At 47.5% G+C, this 23046-nt stretch overlaps 2 protein-coding genes across 6 annotated transcripts in view; one reads left to right on the top strand and one right to left on the bottom strand.

Moving 5' to 3' along the window:
* Cars2 (cysteinyl-tRNA synthetase 2, mitochondrial) overlaps window positions 1-5419 on the bottom strand; it is a 38693-nt gene extending 33274 nt beyond the window's left edge. The window contains exons 1-3 of one of the 5 annotated variants that reach the window (XM_047552073.1): window positions 5168-5419; window positions 4906-4956; window positions 798-915 (exon numbers count right to left, since the gene is read on the bottom strand). In XM_047552073.1, coding sequence (XP_047408029.1) covers window positions 798-915; window positions 4906-4956; window positions 5168-5367 — 369 coding nt within the window. In that variant the 5' untranslated portion in view covers window positions 5368-5419. Of the gene's footprint in view, window positions 1-797; window positions 916-4905; window positions 4957-5015; window positions 5140-5167 lie in introns of those variants that run through there. The other 4 variants (XM_047552071.1, XM_047552069.1, XM_047552070.1 and 1 more) reach the window with 4 other exon arrangements.
* Window positions 5420-10218: 4799 nt separating this feature from the next.
* On the top strand, window positions 10219-16851 carry Ing1 (inhibitor of growth family member 1). The gene is made up of 2 exons (XM_047553683.1): window positions 10219-11188; window positions 15209-16851. Exons 1-2 carry the CDS (start codon window positions 11053-11055, stop codon window positions 15910-15912), a joined length of 840 nt encoding a protein of 279 aa, XP_047409639.1. The 5' UTR covers window positions 10219-11052; the 3' UTR covers window positions 15913-16851.
* The last annotated feature ends 6195 nt before the right edge of the window (window positions 16852-23046 follow it).

Genomic DNA, 23046 nt, shown 5'->3' with positions numbered 1-23046 from the left:
TAGGGAAGGGGTGAAGACCAAGGACCTTTATCAGCTGAGGCAAACTCAGGAGACCCAGTAACTAAAGGGAAGACACTCCAGAAGGGGCCCTAGACTAGCAGTGGAAGGGAGGACTGCTGGGATGGAGGCCACCTGGGAGGGGCCTGTGGTCGGGATGCCTGTGCCTCCAACATCACGCCCACTTCCTGGCTGGGAGGGACACAGGCCGTCCTTGTTCCCAGAAGAGTCACAGTGGGTGTTCAGCAAGGAGGGACATCGAGTTGGAGAGAGCCTACACAAAAAGAAGATGAAAGCGCACACAGCAGAGGACTGCAAGAGGTCCTGGAAAAGGGTGGGCACTCCGCGTACGCTTTGCAATCACTCTGCAGATGAGTCTTCCCAGGAAATCTGAGACCCCAAGTAAAACGTGTTAATGAGCACAAGCTCGCCCACCCAGCAGTGTGTGCAGAGATGGAAGTGGTGACAGTTACAACAGCATCTTCTAAACTGTCAAGAAACAGGAAGGCGCCATCGGCAGAAGCACGAGGCGTCCAACACCGAGAGCCAGCAGCTGGCTGCCTCGGAGAAGAGAGCGCGCTACCTCTCTGCAGGGGAGGGGCTGTGGCAGGGGTCAGACTTGAGCTGGGACACCCCCGTGGAGTGAGGCTTTGAGGGCCACATTCCACAGGCCTCGCTGCCTTTCCTGGTCACCTCAATATGGTGGCACTCACTGGGCCAGGAATGAATGACAAGGCGTCAGCACAACTTGTAAAATACGAAAACAAGCAGCTGCCACTGGTGGATCAAGTGTCGCTTACCTCATGGGCTCTTCTGAGGATCTTGTCATCCACGTCTGTGACGCCCATCACCATGACTATGTTACATCCAAACACCTTGGTTAGGATCCTTCGAATCATATCAAAGCGAACATATGAGCTGAAAGAAAAGAAGGCGGGCTGTCTTTAGAATGACACGGCCATGATGGCTATCCTTGAAAACCGCCGCCATATGACTTCAGCCGTGTGACACGAGTCATGATCAAGTGGGGCCAGTACAAGGAAGAGCCTTTTGACTGACCGGTCCTTGGGAAAAGCTGACAATGGAACTGCATCAACCTCAGGACACAAGGTTAGCATTTTTAATTTTAGAGCTGTTGAGTGAGCTTACATCTATTTTAAATGTACAAAAATGCACTCGTAATACAATTTCATTGGTGGTTATAATACCTACAGCTTTTGCCATTCTCGTTCATGTTCTACAATAATTCTAGTTTCTCACTATGATGAAATGCATGGAAGCAAATAATCACAAATCAGGACAAATGCAATCCTCTCAGGGCTGCATCAGGTTACTCCTAAGAATATGGACCATTCTACAGTGCAAAAATGGCAACTTGTTTATATACCACACTGAGCTAAGTCAGATTTTTAAAAAACATCTCAAGAATCTGGTGGCCCATGAGAGCAACCTTGAAACTCCAGGTCAGCTAATCTCATGCTCATCTCTGTCTTCCATGCAGCCTCTCTAAATCTGAGTTCACAAAATCATTTTCCTCCAGAAAAAAATCCTAGCCATGGTATCCCTAGCACTTTAACAGTCTCTTCCCAAAGTACACACAAACACAGCTGAGGACATTTTTTTTTCTTTCCCTGTGGTGCAGGGGATTGAACCCAGGGCTTTGTGCTTGAGAGGCAAGCACTTTACCAACTGAGCTATATCCCCAGTCCCTGAAAGATCTTGATCACAGTAAATAAAACTACCTCCAAAAATTCCTTGCCAAAATATTTAGCCTCTCAGAAGCTTAGTCTGCTAATTTATAAACTGGGCAAAATTCCACTAACTCACAGGATTGCTGTGCATGTGGGTGCTTGGGCAGCAAGAACCCCAAAGAACATAAGTTATCACTACCATCTTTATCTCTGTGGCCCTCCAGAGGTAGAAAAGACTAAACAGAATTGAGACTTAAAAGGAAAAACTAACAGGACCCTAAACAAACAGCAACAAGAGTTGGGTGAGGTGTGCTCCAGAACTCAGGCTGAGCCCCAGAAGTGCCCTCAGGAAAAGGAAGAGTTGCCAGGGGCCGCAAGTAGGCTGCAACCATGGTAGCTGTGCCTGTGCAGGCACACCCTGCAGGTGCCAGACAGCCACGGTCAGATGCACAGGCGTCAAGAGCTGGAGACCTCCAGGCCTCTGTGACTGCCCTGACAACCACAAGATGTCAGTCAGGAGTTCTGCTCTCCGGCTTTCCCAAGCAGTTGGGTGACAACTGAATGATGACGGCCCACGATGGGATGACTGCTAAGGTCCCTCCTACTCCAGTTCTCCCTGGAGTCAGGGGCCTGGCGGATCATGCATCTGGTCGGCTCCGGCCAGCCCCGCCCCCATCAGCCAAACCAGCTGAGCTCTTTTCCCCAAGAAGGACCGATGCTTCTCCGCCACTCTCTGCTGGACGTCTTTTTTGGTTGAGCTGATCCCTGACCACGCTCCAAGCGCCTCTCAGCACTGTGCTGGTTGGTCTCTGCTCTGTTAGCGCTGAAATAATTACATCATGCTAATGAAATTAAATGATTAGCCACTGAAACAGTCACAGGCCTCAGACCCACGTGGGAAGGATGGTGAAGAGTGGGAAGGGCAAGAGGTGGGGCCTCCTGTCAACCCCATTCAGGGCAGTCTGAATGGGTGTGGCCAAGCCGAGAGAAATCGGCCAAGCGGAAGGGCCTAGCTGCCCCAGTCCTTCTGAAGGCACTGGATGGGCAGAGTGCACAACAGTCACCCCGCTGCCTGCTCAAGAGTTGTACCCTCCTCTGGATGGAAAGGGCAAACACAAGTAAAACCATGAGGCTATTCTCCCAGTTGAAAATAGAGAAGGACGCACCCCAACCCTCTCTCAAAGCTTCTTCCTCAATCCTTTCAAACAGCTAGATGACTCTCCCGTCAGTCTCACAACTCAGGAAAATTTCAAGATCTGGGAATCAACTCTGAAATGAAACCAAGGAAGACACTGCCCCATTTCCCAGTGTCCTGGGAGAAGACAAGCCTAATTTGTCATTTGACTCCAACCTACAGAACCCACTGAAAGTATGGGCCATATTATAGTCTGAATACAGAGTCCCCAAAATTCACATGCAGAAATTCCCACCCCCAAGTTGATGAAACCAGGAAGTGGGCATTGGGGGTGATTTGGTTATGAGGACACAGACTCCCTGGGATAAGTGCCTAGATAAAAGACCCCAGAGAGCCCTTGTCAGTTCCACCATACAAAGACATGGCTAGAAGTAACAATCTGTGAATCAGTAAATGGGTCCTCACCAGACACCAAATCTACCAGAGCCTTGACTTTGGACTTAGCCTTCAGAACTAAGGGAAATGAATTTCTGTTGTTTAGAAGTCACATGGTCTGCAGTGCTTTGTTATAGGAGCCCAGGGGACTCAGACAGGTTGTACCTGCCAAGCTCTGCAAGACAGTCAAATATTTTTCTGTCTTTGCAGTCATTTCAGCACATCTCATTCTGGTTAAATGCTAATTCAAATAACAAATTGCTTGCTTTCTTTTTTACCTTTGTGGAGAGGTTTTTTGGATTAGGAAGAGATTTTGTTTTTAATGTTTCCCACCATATTTTATACTTCAATAAAAATATCAACATATAATTTCTATAGTCAACAGGAAGTTAGGCCACAGTGAAGAGAAAAAAATAGCTCCTAGAACATATTACTTTTTTATAACAATGTATGAAAAAATCGGGACTGGGAGTATAGCTCAGTGATAGAACACCTGTAAATCACATGTGACCTGGGTTCAAGCCCTAGCATCACCAAAACAAAAACTAAACAACAGATGTTCAGATTTTGCTGAGTGATACACAGTGTTTTAAAAGTATAGTGAATACATATAACATATTTTAATTTCAGTCTATGTCTGGAAAATACCCAGGTTTTAAAAAGTATATAAAAGTGCATATCAAATATTAGGAAAAGTGAACATTCTGGTGAATGCAGGAGGCAGTACATCATGAGGTCAAGAGGGAAAGTGCCGGTGACAGGCAGACCAAGTTTCACCCCTGCTTCAAAGGTCTGCAGGTGTGTGACCCAGGAAGGCCCCCATCCTAAATAATGGTTGAGCCCTTACAACACATCACACAGGGGCTGGGGAGATAGCTCAGTTGGTAGAGTGCTTGCCTTGTAAGCACGAGGCCCTGGGTTCGATCCCCAGCACCCAAAAAAAAAAAAAAAAAAAAAAACAACACATCACACAGCAGATGGTGAGTTAAGCTTGGTTTTATGGGTATTCAGTCCTAAAATTGCTGTAAAGATTTTACAAAGAATGGGATATTATCGTCCCCATCTCAAAGATGATAAAACCAGGACTGAAGCCTGGCCCCCCCTGTAATCCCAGCAACTCAGGAGGCTGAGGGAAGAGAACCAGATGGTCAGATGGAGGACAGTCACAGCAACATAGTCAGACCCTGTCTCACAGTAGAAAATAAGAAAAGGGCTGGGATGTGGCTCAGTGGTAGAGTGCCCCTGGGTTCAATCCCTGTACCACAAAAAAAAAAAAAAAAAAAAAGAAAGAAAGAAAGGAAAAACACTCGGATTTGAGCAAGAAAGTGAGCTATCCAATGCCAGGAAGCTCATAAACCTTGGAGCCAGAAATGACACCCCACTACACACACTGCTAGATCTTCACTAAACCCTGACACAACCAACAATTCCGAAAAGGGTCACTTTTTACTACTCCACACGGCCTCCCTGAATTACTACGCAAACCAAAAGAAACTATTACTGAGCTCCCCACATGTCTGGCATTTAGTGATTATTCAGTACCCTCAAGCTGTCACTTCAGAGATTTAAAAAGCCCGTAAAGGTTTATTTTTTTTCCCCAAATAAATGGTCCCTTGACGTGTGAAAACTAAAATCCAGGAAACTCACCAAGCATGGCCAAGGTGTGCGTGATCGTACACAGTTGGTCCACAGCTATACCTGGGAACAAGTTAAAATCCATCATGTGAAACATTGGCAAAGGCAGTGTTCCTTCTCACCTGCAGGGCCCCGTGCGCACGCTCCGCAGGTAACCTGGGCTGCGCGTGCCCGGCTCAGGATGGCAGCGCCACCCAGCGCACCAAGTCCCGCACGCCGGGACCAGGGACCCCCGGCCCGCCCGCCGCGCCGCCCCTCCGCCCGGCCAGCGCACCAGGAGGCGGCGTCCGCGCGGGCCACTACCAGCGGGTCCTTCCTGCCGGTGAGGCTGTTGTACACCTGCACGCCTGTGTTGTGGCCCTCGGGCTGCCGCCAGGCCCGCCCGCGCCCCTCGCACGCCGCCCGGCTCCGTCCGAGGCCCAGCGCGGCCGGGAGCAGCCGGGTCCCGAGGCCCGACGCACGCGCCCGCAGCATGTCGACCGCCGGCGAGAGACCACAGCGCACCCGGCTACGTAGGGACGGCGAGCCGCCCGAGGCCACGCCTCTCCTCCCCAGGCCCCGCCCGCCAGCCCGGGCCCGCCCCGCCCAACCGAGGCCCCGCCCCCGCCGGCGCAGAGCGCCGTCCAGGCCACGCCCCCGGAGAGCCCCGCCAGCTGCCGGAAGAGGCGGTGGCCAGCGGCTCCTAGCCCGGGGCTAGCCTCCTCGCGGGAGTGTGGGGGCGAGAGGCGGGCCGCGGGGCCGGAGGGCAGCAGGAAGAGGCGGGCCTGCGGCGCGCTCCCTACCAGCGCGGGTCGCGCTGCACGTCCTTGGGGACGCAGTGCGAGCCCGGGCCCAGAAGCCGCCCCGCGGCGAGGGGCAGCGGTATGCCTACCTTTGGGACCTCGCCGGCCCGCGAAGCAGTCTGCACCCCAACACGCACCACGTCTGCATCGCAAGATAGCGTCCACCCTACACGCATCATGTATGTCCCCAACAACACTGCACCCCAACACAGTTCGTTTGCACCCCGACATTCGCACAGCATGTCTGCATCACAATAGAGCCCGCGCACACAGCACTGTGTATCCTCACAACACGACACACAACACACAACACTTCTGTGCCTCCACGCTCTCTTGGGGTCTCTGGATGAAAGACCAAGACTAGGAAACTTCCCATTCATCAAGTACATGTACCAGGAAATGTCTGCTTGGGATTAATTTTAAGAGTAAAACCGTCTATCATCCATTTCTTGAGAACAAAAATGTTCTGAGAGTTACTTTCAAATAATGTCAACAAATGTGCCCCTATTGGCAGTTTGCAAAACAATCATTTTTTAAAAAAATCCCCTTCGCTTTTCAGTCCTTAGAACAGCCGTTTCTTCAGTTCTTTTTTTAGTTTTATGTTCTCTTAAAAAGCAAAGTAGAGACAAACAAATGTGTTTCTAGAGTACTTCAGTTTTTTTCTCAAGATTCTGGAATACAACTCTGCAATTGTTTCAGGCTAAACTATAGTTGAATGTTCTCCTGCACAAGGCTAAATTGTTCCAAATTAGAAGCCCCAACACATCATGCTAACCGTTCATGCTCCATCTATGCTTTAAATTCCCTGGAATATAGTCACTTCCTCGCTGCTACTGCACTGCTTGTCTTGATGTCATTTTGTGACTCTCTTGTTTCTAGCGCGATGTGTATGCTTCTCTCCCAGAGTACTGTATGTAGATCGTAAACTTTTTTTTTAATTCCTCAGGGTACACTGCACTAAATTCAGAAAAGGACTTGTTGAATGTTGCTGAATTATAGTTGGTCATGAAGTCCACTTGGGCAGGAGATGAAGATTGGGCAGTAAAATACCTGATAGAGAAAGCTTTTATTCTAATCTTAGACATGTCAGTTTTTTTCAAAAAGGACACAAGCTGGGCCCAGTAGTGATGCCCCTAATCTGGGCAACCTGGGAAGCCGAGGCAGGAGGATTGCAGGCTTGATGCCAGCAACTTAGTGAGATTCTTTCTCAAAATAAAAAATGAAAAGGACTGGGAATGGAAATGAGTAGTAATTCTGGGTTCAGTCCCAAGACAATAACAAGCAAAAAATGCTGGGCTGCACTCCGTGAGGACATAAAACAGATTTAATAACATGGAAATCCAAATCCTACACATGAATCTGGATAACTAAAAGAAAAAAAATGCATCTGGGTAGATGGCATATTTGGATTGGCTTAAGAAAATCATGACTTTTAGATTAACAATGGAATCTTTTGTTTTCAGAAAACTAGTCTTGTAATGTGTTCAGCCCTTGACTGGCAGCAATTCTACTTTTTCTTCTGACTTTTGGGAATCACCAAGCAATGATAAATATATTCCAATATTTAATGATGATTAAACAATATGATCCTCTTGTAATATTGAATTTTTGCACACTAAATATTGAAGTAAAGTAAAAGTGACTTGGAAGATTTACTAGCACAATACCTAAAAAGAGAATCCTAGCCGGGTGTGGAGGCACTCGCCAGTAATTCCAGCAGCTAGGGAGGCTGAGGTAGGAGGATGGTGAGTTCAAAGCCAACCTCAGCAAAATGGAAGCACTAAGCACCTCAGTGACACCCTGTCTCTAAATAAAATTCAAAACAGGGCTGGAGATTTGGTTCAGTGTTCCAATGTCCCCGAGTTCAATCTCCAGTACCCATTTCCAATCCTGTTAATTTGAAGCCATCTCCTGCCTCATCTAGGTCAGAATAAGGAAGTGAGTTAAAATTAATGATTCCAAAATATTATGAATGCCATTTTTTAGTCCTTAGTGACAATAAAATATAGTTCTCAGGATTACATTTTCTTTCAAGGCAAAATCTTGAAAATTCAAAGTAGAACAGATTTCAGTGGCATATTGTTTAGGGCATTTCAAGTTTAAGATGGATTAGTATTGATATTTTAACCATCTCAAAACATGAATTGTACATTCATCTCTTAATAGGTTTGAACACTGTAAACTAGAAACATAATTTATTATTATTTATTTATTTATTTACTTGTTTATTTATTTAGTGTGGTGATGGAGACCATCCCTATCCAGGGGCTAGGATGGAACCCAGAGCTTGCACATGCCGGGCAACTGCTCTAGCCTGAAATGTAATTTTAGAAATGGTAGTTTTAGAAAAAAGTTTTAATGTGTAGTTTAGCAATACACCACAAAGCAAAACTGAAAGTCAAGATTCTTCAAAATCAAGCGCTTTTCCTTAGTAGCATATTTAAAATGCATGATAACGGTTATTATCTATTGGTTTTCTAAGCATATTCAGAAAACACTTTGTGAAGCCAATATAAAACATTTTCTTACTTTTTAGCCCAAGGGGTGGATTATTTGTTTTATGGTGGTCAAACTGCTTATTCACTACTGTCTTCCCAGCACATAAAACAGTAGCTGGCACGTAGTGGCACTCCCAAATATTTTCAGTTGAATGAATAAGAAGCCTTTTGGTTTATACATTGTGAAGTTCATGAAGAAGAGAAATGAAATAATTATTCAGACAGTATTGATTTTTTGAAAGATAAACCAGTTTTAACTCCAGTTTACTTTTTTTTTTTTTTTTTTTTAATCTTTGTTTCTGGTACTGTGGATTGAATCCAGGCTGCTTGAGCTACATCCCCAGTTTTTTTATTTTTTGAGACAGGGTCCTGCTAAGTTACTGAGGCTGGCCTCTAATTTGCCATCCTACTGCCTCAGCCTCCCCAGCAGCTTGGATTATAGCCCTGCACCACTAAACCTGGTCAGCTTGGTTATTTTTGAACGGGATAAATTCTTGCTAACCTTTATTCTTGAGTCCAGATTAAAAACTGTTCATTCTCGGGCTAATGAATGGTAGGATTAAAATAATATAGACAGGTTCTCTTTGCTATTTTAAGTTACTTACTGTTCTTTGCAAAAAAGGCATATTTTTAAAAATTCAACCTTGCAACCCTCTCTACACTTTATTCACGTGATGCTTCTGTTCCCACATAATGTCATCGTGTTTTGTGCTAACCAGTGGCCAATAAATTGTTGTAGAAATGCAACATCGTTTCGTCCTTTAGCATCGCAGCAACGCTCCAATGTGAAAAATCCAATTCGAAATACAGCTCAGTTTAGTATCTGCTGCCCTAACGTCCACGTCACAAAATACTCCACGGGTGCACGGAATGCGCACTCCTGCCGTTAATACTCTATTTACAAATACTGTATCAGATTAGTCCGAAATTGTGCTGAATTACACAGGAAACTAAAAAATAACAACAGATGTGTTTCACTTAACATTTCAAATCTTCAAATACCGGAAACTGTGCCCGTTTAAACTGCAAGTGTCTGGCCGTGCGTCCAGACTTGCAGCAGGACAAATCCGGGTCTCCTGCTGAAATCCCAGACCTCTAACGTGAAGACAGGGGAAAGGAGGCGGCGCGGCGCTCGGAGCACAGGCCACCCTACCCCGGGCCCTCCTGCCCGGCGCCGCTCCTACTTGGGCAGAGCACAGGCCGCGCGGAGGGCCCGGGACCCGACAGCGAGAGCCAGCGCGACTGCGGCTGCAGCCTGCGAACCAGCCCAGCGGACCACGACCGAGCGCGGACAAAGGCGGGAGCGCCGCGGGGGCGTGGCTACGACGAGAGGCGTGGCTCCGCCCGGAAAGGGCGGGGAGGGCCGTCCGGTCGTCCAGGCAACGGTTGGCTCTGAGCGGGGCTTCTCAGAAAATCCTGTCTCGGAGCCATGGTGGAAGGGAGCTCAAAGAGGGTCCGGGGCGTCGAAGGACAGTAAAGTCCCGCCAGCTGCCCAGTTGTGGGCGGTCATTCCAAAAGTGGGGGAGTGGAGAGTGCTCGGAAGGCGCCTAACGGGCCAGGGATCGGGGGAAGTGACGCTTCCGCCCGCCCGCCCTCCGCAGAGGCTCAGTCCGGGGGAGCAGCTTTGCTCTCGGGCCCCTTTGTCTTCAAGCCGTTCCAAACTGAGCTCCAGGAGGTGACAAAGGGAGAGAGATGGTAAACGGCGCAGGCGCGGGAGCCGCCAGGACTGCTGGGAGTGGTGGTCCTGCCGCGGGACCGTACACAACCACCCACCCGCGCGGGCCCGTGGCCGCTGTCGGCCCAAGTGCGCATGCGCTAGTGCTTCCGCCTCTCCTGTGCTCGCCTGCTTTGCCCGCCTCCCAGGCTCTAGTAGTACGAGACCGAGAGGGGTTACCCGCTTTTGCCACGCCCCTCCTCCATCTTGATTGGTCGCTGAGGTAAGGGCTGCAAGTGGATTGGCTCCCTGGGTTGCCAGTTCTTTTCCGGTTCTTACTTATATTGCGCGGTGGGGCGGGGACGAGTAGAGTAAGGCTAGGAGAGGCAGGAGGTGGTGTGCGACAGTTGGAGTCTCTGAGGCGGTTGTCCCGCTGCCAGTCAGGTCCCGGGAGGGTCTTCAGCGGAGCAGGCCACCACCCCGTGTCTCCCGGCCGGCGTGCAGCTCCTCCCAACAGCCTCGCCACCAAGTGCCAAACTCCTAGTAAAGTTTGCGCCTTCTTGTCGCCCCCGACCCGACGGCCCCGTCGCTGTCCCCTCCGCGACCCTCGCCCCAGCGAAAGTGACGGGCAGGGCCACGCCCCCGCGCGGGCCGACATCGCGGCCCTCCGCCCCCCGGCCCGGGACGGTGAGGGGCGTGAATGCGGCGGGGGCGGGGCCGCCGCCGGGAGCGGGCGGGGGGGCGGGGCGCATGCGCGGTGCGCGCGGGGCTGAATGTTTCCCAAGTGTTTGAAACTGGTATTTGGGTTTTCCACGTTGGACAAGTGCGGCGCGGCGGGCGGCCGAGCGCGCCCTTCCCGCTGCCCGCCCCGCTCGGCTCCCCTCCCCGCCCGGCGGCGGTGGGCGGCGGCGGCCGCGGCGCTCGGCCCTCTCCCGGGTGTGTGCGCGCTCGTACGCGCGGCCCCCCGCGCCCGCCCGCCGCTTGGGAGGGGGCCTGCGCGGCCGGCGGGGCGTGCGCCCGGGAGCCTCTGCCACCGCGGCCCGCGCCCGCAGGCGCCGGGGTCCCCGCGGCCCCGGCAGATGTAGCCGCTGGCCGGGCCGGGCCGGAGCGGCGGGGGGGCGCGGGAGAGCGAGAGCTTTGCATTTTGCAGTGCTGTTTTGAGGGGGGCGGGGGGTGGAGGAAGCGGAAAGCCGCGCCGAGTCGCCGGGGACCTCCGGGGTGAACCATGTTGAGTCCTGCCAACGGGGAGCAGATCCACCTGGTGAACTATGTGGAGGATTACCTGGACTCCATCGAGTCTCTGCCTTTCGACCTGCAGAGAAACGTCTCGCTGATGCGGGAGATCGACGCGAAATACCAAGGTACGGCGGTGATGGATGGGCGGGGGCGGCCGCGTCCATCCCCGCGGTCCGGGCCGCCGCGGCCGGCCGGTCCTGCAGGACCCGGAGGGAGCGGCGGCCCCTGCGGCGGCCTCGTCGGGACAGGAACAAAAGGTCTGGGGAGCCTGTGATCTGCCAAGGTCCTTGTGTGCGGAGCCGGGACCCGGAGGGGGAAGGAGCGCGAGCGGCGCGCTGCAAGGCTGCGCGACCGAAGCGCTCTTTGTAGTGAAGTGATGAGGCGGGTGCTGCGGGGGAGGGGGCGCGGGGCTCCGCCGCGTCCTCGGGGAGGGGGCGCGGGCGGCGGCGCGAGCGGAGGGCTGTACGGGCGCTTCGGCTGCGGGAGCGGGCTTGGCAGCTGCAGGGACGGCTGCGGGCCGCGGTGCCCGCGGTTCCTACCGCCGCCCGGGCCCCTCGGCGCGGTACCCCACCCGGTCCTGCATCCGAGTGTTACATAAAGTACCAGGCAGGGCCCGATCGGGGTCGCGGCCACCCCTGCCCAGCCCCCTCCGGCCCTTCCTTGGTGCTGGACTCGGAGCGGGGCCGACCGGGAGGGGCGACGCCGCCGGTGTAGTTTGCGGAGGACGAGGGCTTTTCTCGGTGTGCGGTGGGAAAGGAAGGAAAGGGGAGGAGCGGAGGCGGGGAAGGCGCCCATCTGTGCTGCTCGGGGGGCGCTGGCCGACTTCTGGCTTGGAGAGGAGTGTGGCAGGTGAGGGGACCTGTGGGTCCTTTCCTGCAGATCCGGCCGCCCGGAGTGGCAGAGAGGTGGAGGCTCCGTGCCCGCCGGGAATTGTTGGCTGTTAGGGAAACTTTACTGCGAGGGCAGTCAAGGCACTGAGGGTTCTGTTTTGAACGTGGATCGTTGCTCCGAGTTTACTAATGTTTACAAGGCTGCGCAGCAGGGAAACGGAAGCGTTGGAGGGGCTGCAAGGGAAGGCAAGCTTCCTTGCGAATCGCGGTAGAGGCCCCTGCCGAGGAAGCGCCCCTGCGCGCTTTGCTCCAGACGTAGCTTCGCAGCGACATTTATAGGAAGTTAATTAGCATATTGCGGAATGTTCCGCCTTAGTCCCCGTGTGATTGGTCTTGGCGTCTCCGTGGAATGTCCTTATGAATCTGTTGCTTAGCGATTGGTGATCGGGCCGGATGAGGGCGGGCCTTGCGTAGTGAGTGGCATGGATCTGTTTCCGCTCTCTTTTTTTTCCTCTTTCGGAGAGGGGCGGGGAGGAGGGCGGAGGTCGAGTTGATTTGAATGTCTTGGGGTTGCCAGGCCTCCCGCCTCGAATTGGGTCCCGGAGCTGAAGGGGCGGGCTGTGCTCTCCCGTAGTGCGCTTTTACTGGAGTGCGCCCGGGCTCCGCCCTCTGGACGGTGGCTCCGCATAGGCGGTGGCCCTCGGGGCGGAGCCCGCTTTCCTCTTCCCATTGGCCGGAGTCCGCCGCGACCCCTTTCCCCGCTCCGCTGGTGACTGAGCCCAGCTACTTCCGGGCGCGGGGCAATGGCGGCTCCCGGCTCGCAGGCAGCGGGTCCGGCCCCCCGCCCAGTCCCTGTGGCCCGCGCTGCCTCTGCTGAGTCGAGGGTGCGGCTGCGCTTGACCTGGAGTCGTGAGTGACCGAGGGCCCGGGTTTTGGGGTGGTGCCCGGGACGTGATGAACCTGCCCAGCCCAGGGGTCTCAGGACCCTGAAGGGAGAGGCAGCGGGAGCGGGTTTCGGGATTCTGTGTCATCCAGGAGAGCTGTGGTCTACGCCCGATGGAGGAACCTGCCGCGCCGCCTTCGCGGTTCCGCGTGCGCCCTGCACCGCCGAGCGCCGCCCTGTCTTGCCGCGGTGCGCGGGCTGTGGGTGTCGAGGTTCGCCACCACCCCGGGACACTACACCAAGCCTTGCCTGTAGACTTGTTGCAGGTCTAACCTCGTTGACGGTCTGTGCTTGGTAAGCATCAGGTGTAGACAAACCCATAGAGAGGTTGGTTACTATGTAAGTGATGTTTGAGGTTGTTTGAATTATTTTCCAAGTATAAAAACACTAAGGAAGTCAGTACGATTTTTTTTATAAAATTTACCTTTTTTTCATTATTGGACAGACCAAATTAAATTTCTACAATCTCATGTAACATTTAAGGATTCGTATATTGCTGGGACTTTGATGTGGGATATTTTTAGAAAACAGGGTCAACAGCAGTCTGAAGCTGAGCTGATGGGGCCGAAGATGCGGTTTGTCCTGGCAGAATACCACCTATTTAGCAGTGGTGGTGTTGTTATCATTGTTTATTGCTTTTTGTGACTTAATGATAAAGTACTTTGCTTAGGGCATTTGAGAAATGCATGCCATCGTGTAGGCAGCAGATTTCTCAGTAATTTTGTGATGATGTATTGATTTATCTTCACCTGGATGTAAACTGGCTTCTCCTGTAATAGAAGTTGTATATTAATTTAAATTAGGGATATGGTAGGATTGTTCTCCTCTATGAAATGCCAGCATTGTCTTTAGAAATTTGATACTAAACTAAACACAACTTTTGACACTTGCAATCCATTTAAAAATAAGTGCCATAGACTCATTTTAATAACTGATAAATAAGTTGGATCAGTTGGTTTGTTGAATTATTTAAGACTGTGAGATAATGGCATTCTACCTTTTTGGTAGCAGGATTTGCATGGTTCCTCTGGGAAATATCTTCAGAGCCTGGAATATAGTCTTTACCCTTCATTGTGCTTCTTATTGGTCTAAGTTCATGTGTTTACTCTAAAGCAGGTTTGTCTTTTTTTTTTTTTTCCCCTCCCCCTCTTGGTACTGGATTGAACCATGGGGTGCTCTATAATGAAATTACATCCCCAGCCCTTTTTATTTTGCATTTTGAAACAGGGTCTCACTAAATTGCCTGTGCTGGCTTTGAACTTGCAGTCCTCCTCCCTCAGCCTCTCAAGTTGTTGGGATTACAAGTGTGTGCTACCACTCTCAGCCAGTTTTATGTCTTACAGCTAGAGAGATCCAGAAAGCATAGTGGTAATATTCTAGACACTCCCTCCAGCTCCCTCCCCTTCTCACAAACTTCTTAATAGTCTAGGGTAGTTTCTGTGTTTTAAAAGACCATAAGAGGGGGCTGGGGAGAAAGCTCAGTTGGTAGAGTACTTGTCTCACAAGCAGAAGGCCCTGGGTTCAATCCCTAGGACCGCAAAATAAATAAATTAATTAATTTTAAAAAAGACCACAAGAGGATTTCAGGATTGAAATGTACTATTTTTAAAAATAACTGGGGATTTCTATGTATATAAGTAGGTTTTGGGTAAGAATATATAGTTGTTTAGTTTTAACTGGATTATTTAATAACTTTGATTTCTTTAATTACATTAGACAAAATACATTTTAAAATCACAAACACTGTCTTCAGCCTGTTTTTGATAATGTTTTTGAGTTTATTGACTTTTGTAGCTCTAAAAATGGAATTGCTATAAAGAGGAGATGGCAAAAGTAAAATCTACTGTTTTTGTTTTAAAATAACACTTAAGTTGTCTGGCTTAGTGTGACCAAATCATTGTTGTTTTCAGTTGTGCAGGACAACACCCTGGAAAGACTGTAAAGTAAGAGATGACCGAGGGCCTTGATAATTTAATAGTTTGGACCTGGGCCTTTTAACCCAGGCGTAACCATTGTCTAAATCTGTGTACGTTCTCTCAGAGGGTATTTTAAATGTTGATCAGAGGGTATTTTAAATGTTGATAGGTTAGAATAAATACTGTTACTAGAAAAACATTTGAACACAAATGATGGAATTATAAGACATAATTATCAATCATGTTGCACTTTGTTCAACAGTAAGAAAGTCTCTGGAAAGGCCTGCAGATGGGAAGACTTCTATATGGAAAATTTGCCTTAGTCTTGTCTGTCCTTAACAGTTACTTTTTTATAGACTAGAGAATTAAATAAAAGGCTTATTTAATCAAGTGGCTTTCTTCACTAGTATTTATATTTCTAGCTTGAATGTGTAATTCATATTATTTTGTTTGTAGAAATCCTGAAGGAATTGGATGAATATTACGAGAAGTTTAAACGGGAGACAGATGGTGCCCAGAAGCGCCGAGTGTTACACTGCATCCAGAGAGCCCTGATTCGGAGCCAGGAGCTGGGCGATGAGAAGATTCAGATCGTGAGTCAGATGCTGGAGCTGGTGGAGAACCGGACCAGGCAAGTGGACAGTCATGTGGAACTCTTTGAGGCACATCAAGAGATCAATGACACCACTGGCAATAGCGGCAAAGCTGGCCAAGATAAGTCCAAGAATGAGACAATCACGCAGGCAGAAAAGCCAAATAACAAGCGTTCCCGGCGACAGCGCAACAATGAGAATCGAGAGAACGCATCTAATAATCATGACCATGATGACATCACCTCAGGAACACCCAAGGAGAAGAAAGCAAAGACCTCGAAGAAGAAAAAACGCTCCAAGGCCAAAGCAGAGAGGGAAGCATCCCCTGCAGACCTTCCCATCGACCCAAACGAGCCCACGTACTGTCTGTGCAATCAGGTCTCCTATGGAGAAATGATAGGTTGCGACAATGATGAGTGCCCCATCGAGTGGTTCCACTTCTCGTGTGTGGGACTCAATCATAAACCAAAGGGCAAGTGGTACTGTCCCAAGTGTCGGGGGGAAAATGAGAAAACGATGGACAAAGCATTGGAGAAGTCCAAAAAAGAGAGAGCCTATAACAGGTAGTTTGTGGACATTCACTAGTAGTGAGGAGAACAGAATCAGCCAGTGTATTTATTACATTGCCGCCTGCGTTGAGGTGTGAGGATGGTCAAATGTATATTTTCAAGGAATGTTAGAAAAGGCACGTCCCCTTCATGGGGATGGCAGTGAGTCTCCTGGCCTTTTGTTTTCACTGGTACACATGTATAAGAAGACAGTGGTCTGTGGATCAACGTTTTAGGAACTACAAATATAGGTTTGAATTAAACACTTAAGTGAGTCTCAGACTGATTTTTTGTGTGTGTGGGGGGGGTGACTTGGAAGCAACCTAACACATTAAGTGTGATAAGAAAAGATTTAATTTAGCTATTTTATTTTAATGAAAAATAATGTTACACTTTATGAACATTTTTTTTTAATTAGCTGGGTTGCTAAAGTACAGCCTACAGCAAATTTGTTTCTTGTACCATAATGTATATCCATATAACAATTCAATAACAAAAGTTTAAAGTTGGAAGATTATTTTTAAAAAGGTAAATGGTGGGGCTAGGGGTATAGCTCAGTGGTAGAGTGCCTAGCAAGCCCCAGGCCTTGGGTTTCATCCCCAGCACTGCAAAAAAAAAAAAAAAAATGAGGTGAACGGTTAAATTTTACATGGCAGATATTTTATATACTGGTCTGTTCCCAAAATGGCCATTTTTAAATGATTGAGTTCATTTTTATTAACTCCAAAAGAAGTGATCTAATCATGGAATTTAAATCACGCTTTTGCTATCATAGATCATAGTGTGGTTGTCTTTAACTTATATCAAGTGTATAAATGTACATTTCCCAGAGATCTTGCTCTTGCTGTATTATAATTGGAAGCACAACCTGATGCTGTTGTGAAACCAAGGTATGCTTCCTGCTGTGTGTGTGAGTTGTACAGGTGTGATGTCAAGAATAAATGAAACTTGGCCAGTTTCTTTCTCTAGCAGTATATTTAATTTTAGCCTAAGTAATTTTTAAAATTTTGTCTGAAAAATTTATACACCAGCAGTTTAGACAAAGCCTTAAGCAAATTGTGTATTAACTGTTCTCAATATTGAAGTAGAAGTTACCTAATTGCCAGCAGATAAATTCATGTCAAAAAAGAATATATATTTAGACCAGAGGTCAAGAAATCGCACCCATCAAATCCAGCCCACCACCTGTTTTTATATGACCTGTGAACTAAGAATGGTCTTTATGTTTTTAAATGGTTAAAAAAATTTCATGACACATGAAAATTATATGAAATTTGAATTTTAGTGTCTATAAATAAAGTTTTATTGGAACACAGCCATGTTTATTTCCTGATGTATTGTCTGTGGCTGCTTTTGTAAAATGGTAGTTGGGTAGCAGTTATCAAGACTGTATGTCCAAAAAGCCAAAGTTACTTATTTTCTGGCCTTTTGCAGAAAGTTTGCTGACCACTGACTTAGACTAGCCTCTGGTATTGATGACCTGTTCTTTCACCACCCTTGGGAGTTTTCATTCCTAAGTGATAATGTGGTTCACTTTAGCTCGGAACATGGTAAACTCGATTCTGCAGCCTGCTATAGAGTGTCCATGGAGCCACCACAAAGGTGAACTGTGCATCATCACTAAAGTTGGTGACAGCTGTGGTGTGTATCTACATTATGTAAAACAGTAAGTGTTTTTCTGATGGTTTACTTTTCTTAGTGGTACTGGGAATTAAACCCATGGGTGCTGTACCACTGAGTTTATATCCCCAGCTCTTTGTTTTGTTTTTTATTTCGAGACAGGGTTTTGCTAAGTTGCCATCCTCCTGCCTCACCTCCTGATGAGTTCCTAGGACTGCATGCATGCATGTGCTGCTGGGCCTCACTCTGACCATTTACTTTTGATAAACAGTTGTTGAGAACTTTACTTGTGCCAAGCAAATTCCTGTTTTTCAGGAGTTTCCACTATGGAGGATTAATAGAGAAGTAAGAATTATAGTTGATCATATGTTAAAATTTCAACTTTTTGCATGTTAATAGTTGAACTTTTTATACATCAATGCCCACAAATACTTAGCTGTTAACTTTCTAGTCATTATAAGAATCCTGAGTGTTTAAACTTGAAATTTTCCTAAAGAAATAGTGAACAAGAATTTATGAAAATAAGTTAGAGAATTAAAATAGTTGATGAAAATTATGGCAATAAAAATAAAGAATCTTTGCTTGTGTAAAATTCTACCATAGTTTTTCACTTCCTATTGGATCCAATAATGACAATTAAGTTATAGAAGTGATGATTGAGTGGAAAGCAGTTGTTGATGGGGAGAGATGGCACGTGGGCCACACCTTGCTGTGTATCCTTTTGGGCATTTGCTTTGGAAAAAGTGGCTTACATGTTGGTCTACAGTTTTTTACTTTTGAAGTAACTTGCTTCACATAGGGTGTTTCTGAGAAGTGAGTGGGGCTGTGGGAACAAGGACCTGGTGTGAGGCATTCACTGTTGGAAAAATTTCCCTAGCTTTAATGAAGTTTCTAATGAGGACACAGGCATTTTTCCTTTAAAAAATAATGTGATACATTAAAGTCAGGTTTTGTTGGAATTGACAGTCTTAAATTATGTTGATTCCAATGGACAGTGAAGTACTCAAGTACAGGTAAGTACTTGGAACAGTCAAGATTTAGGCTTGAGATCATGATTATCTGCAGTGGACGAATCCCCACAACCCCAGTGAGTATCAAGGAGACTCTGAGTTTGCTTTAGACAGTTGCTTCTATGTAGATGTTCAGTATTTATTTGTTGCATAAAAACTAAGCAGTTCAAATAAAGGATCTAAAATGTTCTCATGGTGATGTAATACATTTACATTTAAATTGAATAACGTGAACCTGATGGTTCAGTTCAGTGAGAGAGGCTGGGAGTGGGGCTCTCCCAGGGACTGGGAAGAGACGTTGCCTCCTGACAGTGGCCTACCACGGGGACATAGCTTTTGGGGACTGGGACCTTTGCCAGTGTCCCTTCCCTGTGTGATTGGAGCGATGAGAGTCCTCTAGGTACCTGAGACCTTCAGTGTTTGCCAGCACTCAGTAACAAAGCATTTATCAAAGTGAAAGCCATTGCTGTGTGCTTTTTTCAGAGCAGATATTTGGTTGAAATATTCCTCTGTAGCTCATGTTCACCTGTGTTCCAGAAAGAATGATTGAAAATTGCATCTGCAGTTTTAAAGCCACAGTGGGCTCATCCGCTATCTAGTAACTTGTGACTCTGGAATTGCCAGCACATGTGGAGGATTTTATGGATCTTGTCTGAGTTCCTCTCTTAGCTTGTCCATTCCTCTTTAAATCTTGGAGTTCAAGCAGTTTTAGGCAGTTTGGGAATTGCTTCTGGATTTTTGTAATCTGGAAAAATTGCTCACCTGTACCTGCTTTTCTTGAGGTACTACATGTGCTTGTCACCCTTGGTTTGAATTTGTGTGGAGAACCCAGGAGGAAAACAAATATATGTCATGTTGCTACATGAAAATAGCCTCCTGAGGTTTTCCACTAGGGGCTATGTTTTAGAATGTTTACCCAGTTCTTAATTCATGAATGCAGTTATGTGCTGTGCCCCTCAAACACAGTGAGTGTAGACACACGGTGAGGGTAGACACACAGTTGGAACGCAGGTCGCATCAGGTTACTTCCTTCACCTGTGACACTCCATAGGGCCTGATTTTGTTCAGAAAGATGAGGTTGGTGTTTTTAATTTAAAATCCCAGTTCACAAAGAAGTCACTGCAAATTGAGTAACAGGTTAGCTCTTAATCTGTTGTGTTCAGTGCTTTGTCGAAGTTATCTGTCAACAAGGAAGTGCTTGCTGAGCATGTCAGCTTTAAAGGAGCATTCCTCATGTGTGCTGACAGCCAGCACTTGTCACTGTGGGCTAGACGTTGTGCTAGGCACCTTATACGCTCTTATTTCATATTTTGTGGTGCTGAGGTTCAAACCCAGGGCCTTGTATGTGAGGCAAGTTGCCATCATTGAGCTACCTCCCCCCAGCCCTTGTATACTTTATGTTAATTTTGAGGGAAATTATTAGGATTTTACCAAGTTGCCCTGGCTGACCTTGAACTTGCTATCCTCCTGCCTCAGCCTCCCTAGTAGCTGGGACTACAGGCAGGAGCTCCTGTACTTGATTTTTTTGTTGCTGTTTGTTTCCTATGTTAAATGTATATAGCAGCCTGCCACAAAGAAGCTGCTGTTCTGGTAAGGATGTTGAGTCTCATGTGCTGAAACTCATTTGCAGGGCTGCATATGCCCTGTGTCTGCTAGGAGACCCCCTAGTGTCCAGGATCTGCTCTCTCACATTCACTGATCTTGTAATAAGCTGTGTGGAGCTGGCCAAGTGTCTCACAGTGACCACCGACTCTGCCCTTCTCCCAGCCCTGTGGTGTAGAGAATTTATCAGCTTGTGACAGAAAATGGAAGACCACAGAAGAAATGTGAATGATCGCAGAGGAGTAGAGCTACAGTAGGACCCAGGACGGTGAGAGCTCAAGGTCTGCGTTGCCTGCTGCCTTTGCCTGAATAAAAGGATCTCTGGAACACGAAACCCTGCACTGCCAGCCTATCCATGGATTTTTCTTGAGGGAATCAGGAAGGACACTTGCAGCAAGTTTCTTGTCTTGCCCTGTGGTGGATTTCAGGACTAGTTTACCAGGGTGTTTGAATCAGTTTGCCAGGACAGCTGCTGTCCTTGTTATCTGAGACTCGACATCTGCAGGTTTGAGTCAGCACCGGTTCCACTTGTAGAGTCTAGCCAGGGTCCCTGATCTCAGCCGTTGTCCTTACAAGCTGACGGGGCCGTGATACTGTGCACCCACCACAGGAAGGTCAGCCACACTAGCGTGTGGATGTGCTTCACAAAAGCTGAAGTGCTGCACAGGCCACGGTACAAGTGATGGTTTGGTCAACTGGGATTATTCTAAAAAAACAAGCTGATCCGTGGTCCACATGCAGAGTGGTTGCACAGAGAGCCATCCGCAGCTGCTATTCTGTAGAAGATGCTGTTTTCCTTTGTTCAAAACAGAAGTCAGTAGAGAGACAGTTTTTAGTTAGAGCAGCTGTCAAAGCCACTGAAACTTCTTGTTGCCTTGCCTCTAGGTTGGACTTGGGGATAGGCAGGGAACCTAGTTCCAACTCCTCACTGTGTAGATGAGGAAATGGGCCCACAACGATGGGGTTGTGTTCTTAACCTGCTCAGTGAGGAAGGCGCTTGTGATTCTGGAGGCCGCACTGATTCTCTGGGCCAGCACCCTTCCCCAGGCCCAGCTCTTCTCAGGGTGCTACTGGTTGCATTTACCCAGGCATCAGACATTGTGGCTCCACGTGGTAAGCCAGAGGCCTTTAATAAGTGTATATTGAGTAAAAAAATGAACCCAAGAATTCACATTTAAAAATTAGACTCTCTAACTTTGAAGTCAGTTCTAGAAGCACCCCTGAAAGAGAATTTCGAACTGATTTGTGGGAAGAGAATACTTTTAGGGTAAACATGTAAACCTCTGTTAGACATAGATTATTTCTGAAGTTGACACAATGTGTCACAATGTGATCACCCAATTTAATGTTTTTGTCATAAGATTTTGTAAAAACATTTTACATGTAAAAACATGTAAAATAATTGTTCACAGGGTCTGTTATTAATTTACCCATTTACAAAGGTACTTAGATTGCTGTCTCCCAGATTTGTTTATCTCACATTTAAAATAACTCGATAAATACTTAAGTTTCCTAAGATTTAAGTGTCTTTTGATTGGCAGGAACAGTAATTGACTCTGACTATGCCTGAAGCAAAGACAAAAGTAGGAGAAAAGTCTCAGAAACCCCTGGAACCAGAGTGGCAAGGAGGACATTGCAGCAGGGAGTCTTCTCTGCAACACAGCTGTGTTGAGAACCGGCTTGGGCCCGTGGAGACAGGTCTGCGAGGCATCCTGATGGCCCCAGGGCAGATGGTGTGCTAGACACAGCAGCTGGATCTGTCTTGGACAGTCAGGTACTATGTTTGGAGTAAACCTTTTCATTTTAAAAACCCTTGCCCTGGTAGATGTCTTGTTTCCCAAATGAATAGTTACACTGCCAGCATGGCAACCAGATTGGATCTGGCTTCATTCCTTCCCCATTACTTGGGATGTGCTCGGGGAATGGGAATTAATTTTTGTATTTGAGATAAATAAAAATTAGGTAGAAGAGGGGTAATTTTAAGTATTCCTTGGTCAAAATATCTTGATATTCAAAATATCTCATTCTTCACATCATCGATTTGCTGCATAAACATGAACAATTAGAAGTTGACTAATGGTGACGGGCTTTCACAACACAGATCTTTGGTAAAGTGTCATGTGTGAACATAAAAATACACAACAGTGAACCTTCTGGCATTCTTCGTAGTTCATCACAGTGTGAAGGCCGACAAGGAACATCTCACTGTGCAAATGTTGAAATCTTAGTCAGTGCAATTGAGAAGGTTTAATTCTTTAGTAAACCAAGTCGAATGCTTAAGAATAGAAAGGTGAGCCTGTGAGAACTCAGTCTACAGAAGTGAAAGTGGATTCAGCTGTACAAGGGAGAAGGAGAGCAGGATGTGAGGGTAATTATGAAGTGTTTGTGGGGTTTACTGCACATTATTCCACATTTCAAAATAGCCTAGAAAGTCCAATGTAAAATAGGCATGTTGCTCTCATTTACTAAGCTCTGACAGGACATTGGTGTGATGCAGATCTTCAGTGAGGTTGCAGTTCCTGCTACTGAATTTGTAGTGAAACCTAATTTTTGAAAAATAAGACAACTCAATAGGCCATAGAATAGCAAATGTAATAATAACAAAAGCTTAAAATGGCAGGGATGCTGTACTCTACTGTTACTATGGTGAGGGAGCAAAAGGCATGGGCAGATCTGCTCATTTCATTTCCTCACACCTATAAAGTTATTTTGTAGTGTGACTCTCATGACAGTCTTGGCAATTTTGATATCTGGCATCTGAAAGAAGGTATGAATGATGTTTTTGAATTTACTGGTGATGTCGTGGCACTGGAACATTTGTGGGATAAAGAGCCATCCTATTACCAAGGCCATTACGTTTCCTCTTCAGAAAACGGGCAGCTTGGAGTCTTAACAGCTAAGGGCTCAAGGCCAGCATTCCT

This window comes from Sciurus carolinensis, chromosome 5, assembly GCF_902686445.1.
Source record: "Sciurus carolinensis chromosome 5, mSciCar1.2, whole genome shotgun sequence".
Lineage (NCBI taxonomy): Eukaryota > Metazoa > Chordata > Mammalia > Rodentia > Sciuridae > Sciurus > Sciurus carolinensis.
This window is presented reverse-complemented; position numbering and strand designations above follow the sequence as displayed.

Excerpts from the sequence above, each read along its gene's own strand:
- Ing1 (XM_047553683.1), top strand. The coding sequence starts at position 11,053 with ATGTTGAGTCCTGCCAACGGGGAGCAGATCCACCTGGTGAACTATGTG. Across the intron at positions 11,189-15,208 it reads GATCGACGCGAAATACCAAG|AAATCCTGAAGGAATTGGAT; the intron begins GTACGGCGGTGA and ends TTTTGTTTGTAG.